Genomic DNA, 14,724 nt, shown 5'->3' on the forward strand with positions numbered 1-14,724 from the left:
GCTTGAGGAAGAGAGTTCTATTAATTAGTGGATGAACTGACCTGTAACCTTCACGACAGCACTGTAGACGTGGTTCTTAACATGTGGAGATCTCATGTTAAAGGTTCTCTTGGCTGAAATGTCCCCTGTATTGCTGTCGATGTGCAGCCATCTCTCTGGATCTCTGATAATCTCATATCTAGCACACACAGAAAAGACAATTCATCTTTTTTATTATTATTATTATTATTATTATTATTATTATTATTCATTCCATGAGTTACATTTTTATAAACAGGAAAATAATCCTCCTTGTACCTCAGGTCAGAATGATCAGGGTCAAAGGCAATGTTGCTCTTCAGCAGCGTACCAGGAGCCACAGACTCAGGGACCACAATCTGTACGGGGTTCTCCCTGAAATGTGGAGCTTCGTTCTCGTTCACGACGGTGATCGCCACCGAGGCCGTGCTCGCTGGGAGGTTTGGAGCCTTGTTGCTCAGAGCGTTGCGGTTTCTCACCGTTAGAATCAGGACGTATTTACTGTGGGCCTCAAAATCCAGGGGCTGCAAAAAAAAGGGACACAACACCTGTTTATTAAAGGAAAAAATATGGAAACATGATAAAATATTATTTCAGTCTTTTATGAACATTTATAAATCTTTTTCTCAGGAAGCTATGGTTAAAATCTAACCACTAGATGGTGTTGTTGAGTTGTGTCAATGAAGACCGACACCCAACAACAACAACATGTGATGGACAGTAATAGGTAGTATCACATAATTCAGTTATATATTTCTGTAATAAGTCGTGTAAGAGACAGCAAGGTATAAAACAGTAATAATAATATTATTGCTCAGCAAAGTTAACCTGCATTATTTTCTGTTTTTTTTGATGTGATAGTCTTTAATGCTTTATAAAACCATTCATATTCCAGGCTGTTGCCAAAAGGTAAATAAAGAAAACAGTAAAAGTGTGGAGAGACGGATGTTTTTGTTGTCAGAGGCTTCTAACTACTTTTGTTTATATAAAGTGGATTCAATTCCAAAAGAGACATGTTAACATTTATTGAATAGCCACCAGGGGGCGACTCCAGGGGACTGGACACGTGCTGTATATAGGCTTGTTTGATGTTTTAATTACAGTTAATCACATTTACACACATTATTATTGACTATTTTATACATTAATAGATTTATATTATTATAATTATTATTATTGTATCAGTATAGATCACTCCATATCAAAAAAACAACTTTAATTTGAAATTCAGTCGTATTTTCTCCACTTTTTCTAGACCAGCTGGTATCATCTGATAAGAGCCTGGTTGCAGGTGATGCCTCTGAACGTCCAGTTCCAAAATCACGATTCAGGAGTTCAGATTTTCAAGGGTGACGTTACTAACTGTTGTCCCTTTTTGATTGTAGTTACAAAAGTAATTTAAATTAAAGTAATGAAACATGTTACTGTTTATACCAGTCAATAAGTCGTTTTTGAAGACGGCCCGTAACGATCACAGCCCTCCCCTCACTGTACCTTCACCACTGACAGAACGCCCTGGTTGGTTTCAGGGTCTGTAGCGATGGCAAAGTTTCCCTCAGGGTCGTTGGAAATGAAGTATCTGGCCTCCCAGTTTCCTGTTCCACGGTCGTCTCTGTCGCTCGCGTTCACCCGGCCGATCTCGTAGTCGTGCCTGTTCTCCACAGCAGTCATACTGTACTACACACACACACACAAATGAACAGAATTAAAAATAAATATGTATTTTAATTCAGATAAACATTTTTGAGGTGCAGAGTGTAATGTAGGATGCTATGATGGCAGAAATTGAAAATACTACCAATAAGAATGTTTATACAAGTGTATAATCACTATTAAATAAAATGAGTTGGGATTTAATTGACTATAAGAGTTTGGCATTGTTCGGTTTGATTCTTCTTGAGTCATATGACATATGACTCTTCCTGTGACGACAATGACTAATCGGTGGCTGGAATCAATCAATTACTAAATTAATCGTCAACTACTTTGATTATCGATTATTCAGCGCGAGTGTTTTCTAAAGAGTTAAAACCAGTTTCAGTGATTTTTTCCCAGCTTCTTTAATGTGAATGTTTTCTGGTTTCTTCATATAACAAAGAAATCATTAAAACTGACAAACACTTTGGTTTGTGGACAAAACAAGACATTTGAGAGAGAATATGAAAATATTCGTTAGTTGCAGGTCCTCCGTTGTGCAGTCTCACCATGAGATTTCACTGTTCTTTCACACTGAACTCTTTTCTAGTTTTAACTAAAACTCACCGAGGCGGGGTTAAACCGTGGAGCATGGTTGTTGATGTCAGTGACGTGGATGATCGCGACACCTTCACTTGTTAATCCCATGCCCTCCATATCAGCCACCTGCAGTTTCAATCGGAAACTTTTCACCACCTGAAAAATAGCACAACAACCACTTTAAAAATAACGAACCACGCAATGAGGACTTCCAAAAAAACAAACAAACAAACAAACAAAATCAGCAGCATTTGGTTGCTTACCTCTCTATCCAGGCCCACATCTCGCGTATATATGGCTCCTGTCTCGTTGTTAATACCAAACATAGTCTTGGTGACAGCGTTCGCAGGGATACTCTCCTGGCTGATGATGGAGTAGCTCAGAGCTGCGTTTTCCGTCATCGGGTCGTCTGCATCAGCGGCTGAAACTGACATCACGGACGTGCCTGTTGAAAGTAATCAGAAGCTTCAGTCAGCTGTTAGGATCAGCCATTAAATCAGATACTGGCCGAGACCCCTGATATGACTAATGACTAAAACAGTAGGCTGAATAGGCTTCTACCTCCTTGAATTATAGTCTTACACCACCCACCACTGTTATGTTTTATGTCTATTCATTTTGGACAATGAAGAAAAGTTATATCTACATATGCTACATCACTAGTAAGCAAAATATTATGTCCATTTCACTACAGAAGAAACTAAATGACCCCTACATTAAGGCACAGGGATCGGCAGTATATATCGGCATATTAGATTTTGGCAACAAGTCTAAAAGTCCATGCTTTAAACCCAAGCATTGCCAAGCCAACTTATTATAATGTAATAATAAGTAACGGATATTTTGGCCAACTGAGGGCAGCAGAAACAAGGTAAACACAACACATGTCTTTTAATGTAACCTATTATTATTATTATTATAAGATTCATCAAAACTTACTCCATTTACAGTAATAAAACAAAAACAATTACTGCAACAGCTTTAAATTGTTATATGTTCCATGACATCATCACATGGCCTCTATTTATCAGACACCACAGTGGGCAGTTGATGTATGTGAGGTCAAGCCTGTGCACAGAGTGAGTGAGGAAAATAAATGTGTGTGTCTTTAGCAAATAGCTGCAGGCGAGTAGTTTTCAGTTGTGTTTACTTTGATTTCTAACACAAGTAATGCAAATGAACACAAATTACCCAGTGACTCCAACTGTGTGAGCAATGCAACGTTAGAAATAACTACCTTTGGTGTGCATGCGCTGAGGAAATCTACAAAAACTACATTTATACAGAGCTTCAATAAAGGAAACCTTGTTGTTTTAAGATATTTTTTGGGAGCATTTTATAATCCACTATTTGAGTTGAGCAGTTGCTGGTCTTTGAAACAAGGGAAGCTCATGTCAGGCCCAGATAATGATGTAAATTATTCGATAATTATGTAAAACTGACAACTATAATAGTGTTTTTCTTTACAGTGTTTATGTACAAATGAAAATAACACACAGTGACCAGCTATTTGTCTACAGACTTGAATCCACATGCATTTACCTGGGACTGAGAACTCGGAGACACTTCCAACAAATTGGCTCTGGGTGAAGGCGGGTCTGTTGTCATTCTGATCCAGCACCATGATCTCTATGGTGGTGGGATTCTCCAGTCTCTCTCCACTGGGCGACAGCGCAAAAGCTTTAAGCTACACACACACACACACACACACACACAGATATGACAGACATGTTTCTCAGTAAACACTGCAGTCATGAGAGTATTGTTTCCATACTATTTATTACCACAAATATCGCTAATTACATTTGGGAAGTACTCAACAGATGACAGCTTTATTTGCCGTACATGTTCTCAACATATGCAGGAAATGGCAGAGAGATATGTGCAGGATGTTTGCGTCTACATCACAAGTCATCTGGTCTGAAACATCCTGAAGTGTCTCCCCTGACGCCCATAAAGGCTCCTGGAAACTGACCTCTGGCCGTTTGTACTGGCGTCTGAGACGGATATATGTTAAAAACATGGACCAAAACGTGGCCACTTTCTTATTGAGCACTTAAGGGGCTTGTGCTAAGTACCTCTGTCTGATTGTGCTACAGGACACTTCTCAAGTGTCTGGGTGATTTAAGATGTCACATCAATAAAATGCTCTCTCACTGTGAAGCTGTTGTGTTTCTCCCGGTCCAGTGGCCGCTTGCTCCTGATCACTCCTGTTTTGTCGTCTATCTCAAAGAGATTCTTGGGCTCCTGGTCAACGCCCGGCCCCTCCAGCTTGTAGATCACCTCACCTGTGAAGATTTTGTCCGATTTGATCTGGAGAGAAAGCGGAGAAATGACTGTTGGAACCTGGTGGGGGTTAAGGATTGAAAACCATATGTCGTAACACCAGATGTGAGTATGTTGTCAGAGACCCAGAAACGAGACTTTTTTTTTTTAAACCCGGAGAGGCCTTTTTCACTTACATCAGGAAATAAGATTGTGAATTTATAATCCCTGAGAGACCATATTTTGTGCTTTTCCCATTCACCGTTTCTGACATATCATCTGTGCGGCTCATCCATCACTTCATAAAAGCGCCTCCATATTTATATTCTGTTGGTGATCTGTAACAGCATTTGCACAACATTTACATCTCACATAACTTATAGGAAAAAAGGGTCAGTGCTGTATTCGATCATCTTGTCAGGAAGAATTAAATCAACAGTGTGTGGCTCTGTGTGTGAATCAGTAGCTCGTTTAAACGTTGATTACTACTCATTATTGCACTCCTTATGTACATTTGATCAATAATAAAGATATAGGATGTATCTAGGAAAAAGATGCTGCTTACTTTTTTAACATTTCTTTATCAAAATATAAGAGTTTAAAAGTTTAAAATTAATATTTAGGTGAAATTAACCTTTAAAATATTAACTTTAAAATGTAGTATTTTTGTGGAACCAACCTTTAAACTTTTTTTAAAAACTCCAAAGCTGAATTTTAACATTGGTCAGAACCCGTTTCAAGTTTCAACCACGTCCATGTTTTTTCAACCGTTTTCCATTCATGTGTATGTGGAAATTCTTGTCGCAGAACTCTTGGGAGTTCTCATTCATTTGTATTATTGCATTATGTTAAGCAGGCACTCTAATAACATTTGTTGTTGTTTTTTTACCTGGACAAGGTTTTCAGGAACCTGCTTGCTGTTCTCCAGCACTCTGATTTGAGGGATGATCCAATCCCTCTTCACTCTGACCACTCCCATGCCTTGGTTTCTCCAGGGGTAGAGGACCTGAGGATGCAGCTCCTCCTCGTTGTGAGGAGGTTCAACAGAGCTCCACACCTACAGGGGAAAAAAACCCACAAACACACCATGAAAACCACAAAAGACAGTCACCGCAATGTGTAGCTAGTCAGACATGAACACATGTTGCATTTCACCACCCACAACACGGAGATATGAGGGAATAAATCACATTTCAGACATGGAATGACACCAGTTCTGTCATTATAGATATTTGCAGCTGTTAAAAAACAATGTGAGGACAATTCCTCAGTGCTACATCACTCCCAGTGGCCTGATGGAATATGGAAATGTAGAATCCAGGGGATTGTTGAGGGCAGGAGGGCTGAAGGGCCGCAGATTCAGGTTTCACTCGCTAATACACGTCTGTGACGGCTTCCTTTGATCTGGGCGCAAACTCAGCTCGGGGTCGGGGAAACACAAACACTCATGTTAATTTCACAAGCTCTCCTTCTGTCGGGACCACATTCACACAAACTACACCCACACATGAGAAACACACTCATACGACAGCTGTCGACTATGGATTTAGATCCTGCGCTTTCCCACCCACATTCTCCCCCTCGCACTCACAAACTCCCCCCCCCCGCGCTCAGTTCTGCACCTGACTGGGAGTTTGGAGTCACCTTACGGGTGTGGAATTCCACAGATACAGTGTGTGTGTATGTATGTGAACGCCTGTATATAAGTGATATACATACAGGATACGCACATGCATCAAATAAACACCAGCCCACGCTCACGCATACGCTGTTTACACACTTCCTTCCTCCTCTGTGAGAATACACTGGAGTCAGCATTATACTTCCCACATGTTTAACAGCTCAAATCCACAGAAAAAAAACCGCACATAAATGTCAGTATCCACTCGCGCATAAATAAATATTGATTCACTTTTGACTGATACCAGACGGAATCAGCCCAATGAGGGGATGAATGTGTGAATATTTGGTGAATGCTCCTGTAAAAAACCCTGCCCAGTCTCTGGAGTGTGGGAGCTGATATTCTGATCCTCTGACACACTGCAGGGCAGCGCAGGGAGGAATGGCAACAATTGTGGGCATCTGTAGGGGCCGGAGTCGGAGGGCAAGCTAATCTTAGACTGTTCTATACGCTCGACCCCCACCTATTTAGCTTTTTTGTAGCTATCATCGTCCACACATCCACAGATGATGTTTACGCTCACATTCCAGCGCTGTACTGTATGTCACCCACAGGAATTCATCCACTTCCATGTCGGAGACGCAAACCTCCACCAGCATAGCTCGCATTAGCTATTGTTACTTAGCCTCAAAATCAATAACAACTGTGTGACACCTGCTTAGCACATTTAAAGGTTTGACTGATTTGTGCACACGTGTTTACGTTAACTGCTGAGTGGCTTTGACATGAGTAAGGGTAATCTGGCAATAAAGAGAAGAATGAGACACATTTATACTACAAAGAATTCTTTTACATAATGACATTTCAGAAGTTGCATCTCAAAATGTATTCAGCGGCTAAAGAAAGTGCTCAAAAGGGCAAACCATGATTGGCATCATCGCCAAGAATACTAGAAAATGTGTAATTTTTAGTTAAGCTGCTCTCAGAAAAAACAGAGGTAACTATAGCTTTACATTCTAATACAACAATAGTATATCACCAATCAGTGTTTAATAACAAAGGGTTAAAATGTACTAATTTAAACATGTTATTATATTATATTATATTATATTATATTATAGATACACGTCTCATTCCAACAACAACAACAGAGGAAGTAGGGATTGGAAAAAATTCTTACAATTTTTTTGAGTAAAAAAAGGTCAAATTTAATCCAACTCTGTAATAGAATGTGAATTAAAAAAACCAGCAGCATCAAAATGATCTAAAGTGTATTTAAAACATCCCTTTAATGATTATTGCTTGGAAAAGCCTCAGCCCCATAAACCCTCTTTTGCAAACGTTTTAAAATTATAACCACAGTATATGTAAAAGGTCTGTATTTAGATATTATATAGCACCTTTTCACTCATTCAGTCACACATTATTGTCATATCATTATTGTTATTGTGTAAATCGGCATGTCTTCCAACTGTAAAAAGGAAGCTGAAGAACCCAGAGAAAAAATACACAGAGAAAGAGCCTGGAACACAACTTAAACCAAGAACCTTATTCTATAAGATGTTGTAAATGTTTTATTAATCCAATTTCAATCTATGTAATCAAGTTATAGTGTCAAAACAAACATTTTTCCTACAGACTCACACACTGAACTGAACACTGATGCTGTGGTGTAGACAGTGGTGGGGGTCATCGACTATCTTCTTCTCCTTTAATGTTTTTACCAGACCAGGATGTGGAAACACACGTGAAAGTGTCGCGTTGCCAATTAGACCAAAGCGTCCCTTTTCTGACAGAACTGAGTGATGACACCACACACATCATCAACTGTTTAAGGGGCTTTTCCCAGATACTGTTACAGCTTGACCTTTCACCTCCAGCCCTCACAGGAGTATGGACAGCTTGTTTGGGGATGAAACAGCTCTCACAGACACAGCGATTGTTACTGAGGACTGTTTGAGAAAGACTCACCCAACGTCCTTAATGTTGGATCAGTATTGATAAAATGTCCTGTCATGTTGTGTTAGTTCTGGTTTTAAAGCAGCAGCATAACTTTTGGTAATTGTTGTTGAGTGTTTGTGTGTGTGTGGCAGCAGCACAGGAGTGGGGGTGGGGGTAACAAGCATTTATTCCATCAAACTGCTGAACGACTAGGGTTTTTTTGAGCAGTAGAATTTACTTGTGAAACTTTTTGTGTGTGCTTCTTTGTGCAGTTGTCCCACTTTACTAGTACAATGTTGCTGTTGCGTCCATCTCTCTTAACACAAAATTACTTCCTGAGTGCAGCCAGACATCACAAGATTTAAACGCTGCTACACTGAGAAACACAGAGAGAGTCGCATGGAGCTGAAAGACTAAATCTACATTTTGTGAACTCACTGGACAACAGTTTGAATGTGACAGACATTTGTTTATATTTAAAGGTTTTTAAGCACCGCAGAAGCACAAACCTTCACCAAGGCCACTCAGGTACACACAATGTCGATACAGTCATCACCAAAAATTGTCATAACATTTCTGGGAAAATTTCCCCAAATTGAAATTAAACTAAAATCCACCTGCCTTTGGTTTGTAGCTTTCAGTCTGCCCACCGCTCACACAAACAACTATGGAACTACTATGGAATTAGATTTGTGTCAACATTTAATGGGCGGGGCTTAGGAAGCTGCCTGCTGATTGGCTACTGAATCTTGGCGCACCAGCTCAATGGACCTGAAGTAGTCACAGGCTTCGACAAAATAATTGTAGGTATCGACTCCTAGACTGTGACTACTTCCTGTCCATTGAGCTGTCACTCCAAAACCCAGTAGCCAATCAGCATGCAGCTTCCTAAGGCCCGCCCATGGTCAGAATCGCAAATAACAAATCAGGGAGTGCAAACACAAACAAAATTCCGATCATTGCAAACAAAAAGTGTATTTCCAACAAATAAAATGCAATTTGTGTATTTTGATTGTCACACAAATTGTGTCACAAATCTAATTCCATGAACTATTGGTTTAGCTTTGGTTAGTTGAAGATCCAGTGTGTAAACTCTGTTGCCCCCTGTGGACATCCGAGTAATTACAACAACAATGAACTCTTAGGAGTGTGTTCCACTGTCTCTTTCACCATAGTGTTAGTCGTCCTGACTTCATCCAGGAAACTTAGAGCTGTTCAGGCACACGGACAGGCAGCTGTTCAGGGAGTGCCTGATTGCCGTTGATGGAGCATGCATTTTCAGTATCAGATGCTAACGCTCACGTGCACGACCACGTGAGAGGCTAAAATCGTGATCATGATAAAAATACGATTGTGAACTCCAACTGAACGTCCAGGTTTATTTTTAGCAGTAAAAACTTCTTCTGAAACTTTTTGTGGGAACTGAAAAATATTTGTATATAATATTTTTTTTTATCCATCTTAAAATCATTTATTTTCTCATATGCTTATGATTGAGCTCTTTTAAAGCACCTTCTAGTTTTTCACACTGTGTGAAATGTCGCCACAGACCCAAAACAAAATTTACTGCACTACACTGAGAAACAGAGAAAGCTTCACTACAGCTTTAATGAATAAACATGTTTTATGGCAAAGAAATTGTCATAGAAAGGTTAAACATAAAGTAAAAGACTGTAGTGACCCATCTGACATGTATTTGTGACTGTTTTTTAATTTACCACTGCTGCAAAATGCATTCATCCTCAAACATTCATTCCCAAAGCCAATGGAGCCGTCACTGGTGCTGAACCATTAGGCTACTTTTTGGACACACATTCATGAAACCATTACAGCCGTCCGTCTGAGCATTTGCTGATAAACTACCATGATTTAAGTGCATTTTAATACGGCAGTGCTAATGCCTGTCAGACACAACAAACCATTCATATTGATTGATATTTCTGTTGTTAAACGTGTAAAGTAATGCTATGTGGTGTGTGTAGGGGGGAATGTTTACATCACACTACAACGGTAATTATGAATAATAACACTAAGATTACTGTTACTGTTTTTAATAAGAGAAACATTTTTCTTCTTGTGACGTTCAATTTCATTCGAAAAGCAACATCCATCCAGAGAACGCTCATTATGACGCTATGTGGGAGTGAAAACCTCTGTCTTTGCTTGTATCGAAATCTCTCCCAAACTCCTCCAGGGTCAGAAAAGAACACGGGTGAAGGGAATAATGATCTTGAAATATCTGAAATTGCACTTGACATTAATGCGCCAATAAAATGGATAGATAACTTTTGCCAGTGTTCCCGGAACAAGGTCAAGGTGTTTTGTAAATTAACTGTTCATTCATATTACATATATTAAAAAAGTAGTAACAGTTCCAGATGATACACCTGATTCAGGGCTGGACTGGTAATCTGGCATACCGGGCATTTTCCCGGTGGGCCGATGCACCTCCGGGTCTGGTAGAGAACACAGATCTTTCTTTATGGCTGGCCGCTACTAATGGACCGAACACCAGCCCATTGGTTGATTTCCTATACTGACACTGGGCCAGCCCAATCATTTCTCTCACTAGCCTCCTCCCTCCCCCTTTATCTTCAGGACACTTATAAAAAAATGGATAAACTGAAGCACAAAGGAGGTGCAGAGAAAATGCAGGAGTAAAAAACGGAAGCAATTGCACGTGGATGCCCAAAAGTGCTCCAGAACCACATCACCTGACATTGTGCAGCGACATCAGGAGGAGGGAGGAGAGGAGCAAGCACATGACAGGGAGGAAAGTGAAGAAGAGGGACAGGGAGACCATGACAGGGACAAGGAGGGACAGGGTGTGTGTACCTGGTCTTCCTTATGTTGTGGGGACCTACATCTGTCTACACAGTCACATAATGGGGTCTCCTCTTCCTTAGGGGGACACAAATCAAGTCCCCATGGCATAAATGACTACATTACAGGAATCATTTTATTCCTTTAGACTTTCCTATAGATAGATAGACAGATTGCTTTTTGCAAGTACATATTAATATCCAACTATTACTGTCTCACCAATGATGGTGGGCCACCACGGCAAAAAATGCCAGGGCTGATTTTTTTGAGCCAGTCCAGCCCTGACCCGATTCACCTCTACTGAGATCCCAGCTTTATTCTGTCGCAGTTGTGCTCTTAGCATTACATTCCATTGTCAGAGCTATTGAAAAGTTCTTAAAAAGTATTTCATTTAATTTGGACGATGCTGGCAGTACCCTGACAGTAACGTTTGATGGAACTGTCCTGGAAATGATCCAAAAACATGTATTTCCTACCCTGGTCTCCTCGATGCGGCCATGCAAACAACTCAAGGAACAACTATGTGACTAAACCGTTTTGTCTGACAGTCCCTTCAAACACAGGGTCAGAGGTCACACAGGTGTCGCCCTGTTGCAACCACAGCAGTGCTGCTCCCACACTCCTGCTCCTTGCTAAGTCATAACTGCCTGGCACCGATGGAAACTCTATTTATGGTGCCACTACAAGTGTGTGTGTCGGTCTAGGAGCAGATGTCTAATGCATAAGAATGCTGAGCAAGGTTATAACGTAAAAAGGAGACTAAAGGTTAGGCTTAATAGACACATCAGAGACTTCATTCATTCAACAGGCAACATTGTTCATAGACACAGACAACAAAGCCAAAGAAGAACATAAATCACAAATACTAAAAAAAACAATCCCCTTCTGACAGTCCATCCAGACTTATGACAAATAAGTGCAAACTTATAGTCAATAAACTAAAACAACCATTCCATTCTGTCATCATCAGTGCAAAAGAGCATTTAACAGTTTTAAATAGACCACATAAGAAACTGATATGTAGTCTCCTGCTTTGAAAAGTGAAGACGGAAGGAGTAAGGAAGTTGCAAAAAGAGCTCCATTGAATGAAAGTCTACGGGAAATTTATACTTGATTCATAATAAACAGTTTCCTTAAGAGTTCATCAGTCATTTCAGTCAAACTGCTCATGATATGTACGTTATATAAGAATCTGATCCTCCCATTTTGAAGCCTCTAGGGTCGTGATTTGGCTGGCACTGTGTTAATGTTTTGTATCTGACATGATGTTCCATTTAAGAAGAGCTGAAACTAGTGAATGAGACCATTCACTCCATGGAAAACTAGTTACTGGTGTTTGAGAAATTGAGTGAGAAGTAGAAGTTCATTTTCTCTATACTTCCATTCAAATGACGCTTTAGTTTATTCTCATTAGGCTTCAGAGGGTCTATGGTTTCAGGTCATCTTCAATCGCATATTATGTCTCTTTTGTTAATTATGTTTCAATTTAGAGGATAATAAATAATCAAGTATGGCACATATTAGTGGACCCACGGCTGTCTGTGAACTTCTGGTCCCAAAAACTGAACTAGCACAGGTCAAATAGCAGATCAAGTCTTCAAAATGGTTTGTTTTGCTCGTGGAAGACACTATTCTATTTAAGACATTTCCTTTAACAGACACAAAAGAGACACACACCTATCGGGACAACCTAATCAGACACATTCTGTTAACACAAAGACCAACAGTAGACCACAAATCCTAGATTTTTACATTTATGTTCTTGTATATTTACTGAGAAACTGTAAAAAGTTAAGGGACTACTATAGAATATTCACAACTCAAAACAGAACTCCTTTGGTCAAAGTGATTAGAAAAAGCCTGGAAAGGTGATAGAATATTGATTATATGAAATGCAGTTAGAGCTTCTGTGCTAATTAACTCATGTCTACAACTGGAAAGAACCTGAGGCTTGAGCAACAACAACAAAAAGAAAAATAAACTTCACAGGTCAGTCAGCGAGTTTACGATCTGGAAGTTTCTCTCTCCTTTGAAACCCTAGTCAGTGTAAAACAGCTTGCAGGTATCTATGCCCAGCAGGACCCGTGATTCAGACTCTAAACCCTCTGACTGATTGTTTCCGATGAGTGAGACCTCCGCGCCAGCTGGCCGCTGCTACACTCGCTTGATTTGTACCCAATTTCATGGTCCAGGAGTGGCTCGCCGCTCTTTCCACGAGGGGGGATTACGGAGCGGGACAAATGGCATCACGTATGCATCTGGGAACAGCTGTGGCTGCTGCCCACTCCACACCACAGCATACACACTCCCAACTCACCCACTCATCCAACACCGACTGTCCACTGAGTGAAAGCAAGCAGGTGACGCTGAGCAAAGAGTTGGACTGACAGTGGCTTATGTTACGTTTTTATTTCATTCAGATCATTGATTGGGATTTATAATAAATATGGCTTTTTGCTACCTTTGCTAAGCAGCGTATGTTTTTGGTCTCATTTTGTGAGCAGTATAATTAATAAACTAAAAAAGTTAATGGCTCAAGGAAGCAATAACTACATTTTTGATTTTGATTTAGATGTCTGCAACCCTTTAGCAGTCATTGTACAAAGAAAATATGTGCTTTCACTTACACTGAAGGTATTAAACATGTATAATATACAGTATCTAGTCTTTGGTTTGTTTACAAAACATATTGCAACACATCATTTCTTTTGTTTGTGCATTTTCATGTGAGTTTTTGGCCATAATTGGAAGAAAAATAAGGACTTGAGATTCTGAAAACTGCCTTTACGATGCACATTCAGTGTTTAAAAGGTATGCCACTCTATTTTTCTACTCTGAAAACATTCTATAAATGTTTTGTCTCCCTCTTTCTTAGACAGAGAAATGGCAATCCACACAATTATTACAACCTTGACTGAAACTAAATCATTAACAGTATAATCCACTTTCTTGATGTTGATGTGGGTCCTGTGTGTTCCAAACATACCACCAATTTAACACTGAGCAGTGATAGTTGTGAAGTTTCCATAGAGGGAATTTTAAGCGATTGTAGTTAGCTATTGTATTTTTGTGAATACAATAGAGAATGTTTCTATTTATCCAGATATTTACTTTATCTGGTTATTCCTCATCTTATTTCTTGGACCCGTCTGACATCATTACATACATCAGCGGCCTCATTACAAAGCTTATAAAAGCTGATGACTTTGATCCTGCGCCTCTCAGGCCATATTTGAAGTTCAAATCAGTCACAGTATTATGTTCCTCGCTTTACATAAATAAAATGTGTCTAAGATCCCGGAGTATTTGAGCAAAAATATACAATATGTTGTGTAACGTTATGGGGCTTAGGGCCTCACTGTGACAAATTGGTTTTCCCCACGGCTCCGTCAGTGATTTATCACTCCCGCTTTCAAAAGAGACGTTGCATATTTTCACCTGACTTTCTCCACAATCAATTTGCCAAACGTACAAAAGTAGTCCAGGTTTAAAATAACGTCTCTGAAGCACAAAGATTTATCCATTTCCACACTAAACACAAACATTGAGCATGAACTATGGAGCACATTACATTACAAGACTTCCCCTCACAGAAGTTTCCTTCACTCTCACCCCTCTAACCTGGGCTGTATTACGGCTCCAAACAGAGGGGAAGATTGATGATGGTTCGAAAGTGCTGTTGGTAATATGTCAGTTTACACTGTCATCCATTTTAGATCTCAAATAATGGCGTCTGCGAACGATGCCCAGAGCCTTCTGTACACATGTATGGTGTCGTCCTCCTCAAAACACTTCATCATTCCTTTACCACCAGGGTCAAA

At 39.9% G+C, this 14,724-nt stretch overlaps 1 protein-coding gene across 5 annotated transcripts in view; it reads right to left on the reverse strand.

The window, feature by feature from the left end:
• The window catches only part of cdh15 (cadherin 15, type 1, M-cadherin (myotubule)), a 47,810-nt gene that overhangs the window by 3,754 nt on the left and 29,332 nt on the right, over nucleotides 1–14,724 (reverse strand). For all 5 annotated transcript variants that reach the window (XM_058628760.1, XM_058628761.1, XM_058628759.1 and 2 more), the window contains 8 exons: nucleotides 5,408–5,575; nucleotides 4,411–4,566; nucleotides 3,796–3,940; nucleotides 2,517–2,698; nucleotides 2,281–2,409; nucleotides 1,513–1,695; nucleotides 298–542; nucleotides 42–178 (listed from right to left, as the gene is read on the reverse strand). In XM_058628760.1, coding sequence (XP_058484743.1) covers nucleotides 42–178; nucleotides 298–542; nucleotides 1,513–1,695; nucleotides 2,281–2,409; nucleotides 2,517–2,698; nucleotides 3,796–3,940; nucleotides 4,411–4,566; nucleotides 5,408–5,575 — 1,345 coding nt within the window. The remainder of the gene's footprint in view (nucleotides 1–41; nucleotides 179–297; nucleotides 543–1,512; nucleotides 1,696–2,280; nucleotides 2,410–2,516; nucleotides 2,699–3,795; nucleotides 3,941–4,410; nucleotides 4,567–5,407; nucleotides 5,576–14,724) is intronic.

This window comes from Solea solea, chromosome 5 (assembly GCF_958295425.1).
Source record: "Solea solea chromosome 5, fSolSol10.1, whole genome shotgun sequence".
NCBI lineage: Eukaryota > Metazoa > Chordata > Actinopteri > Pleuronectiformes > Soleidae > Solea > Solea solea.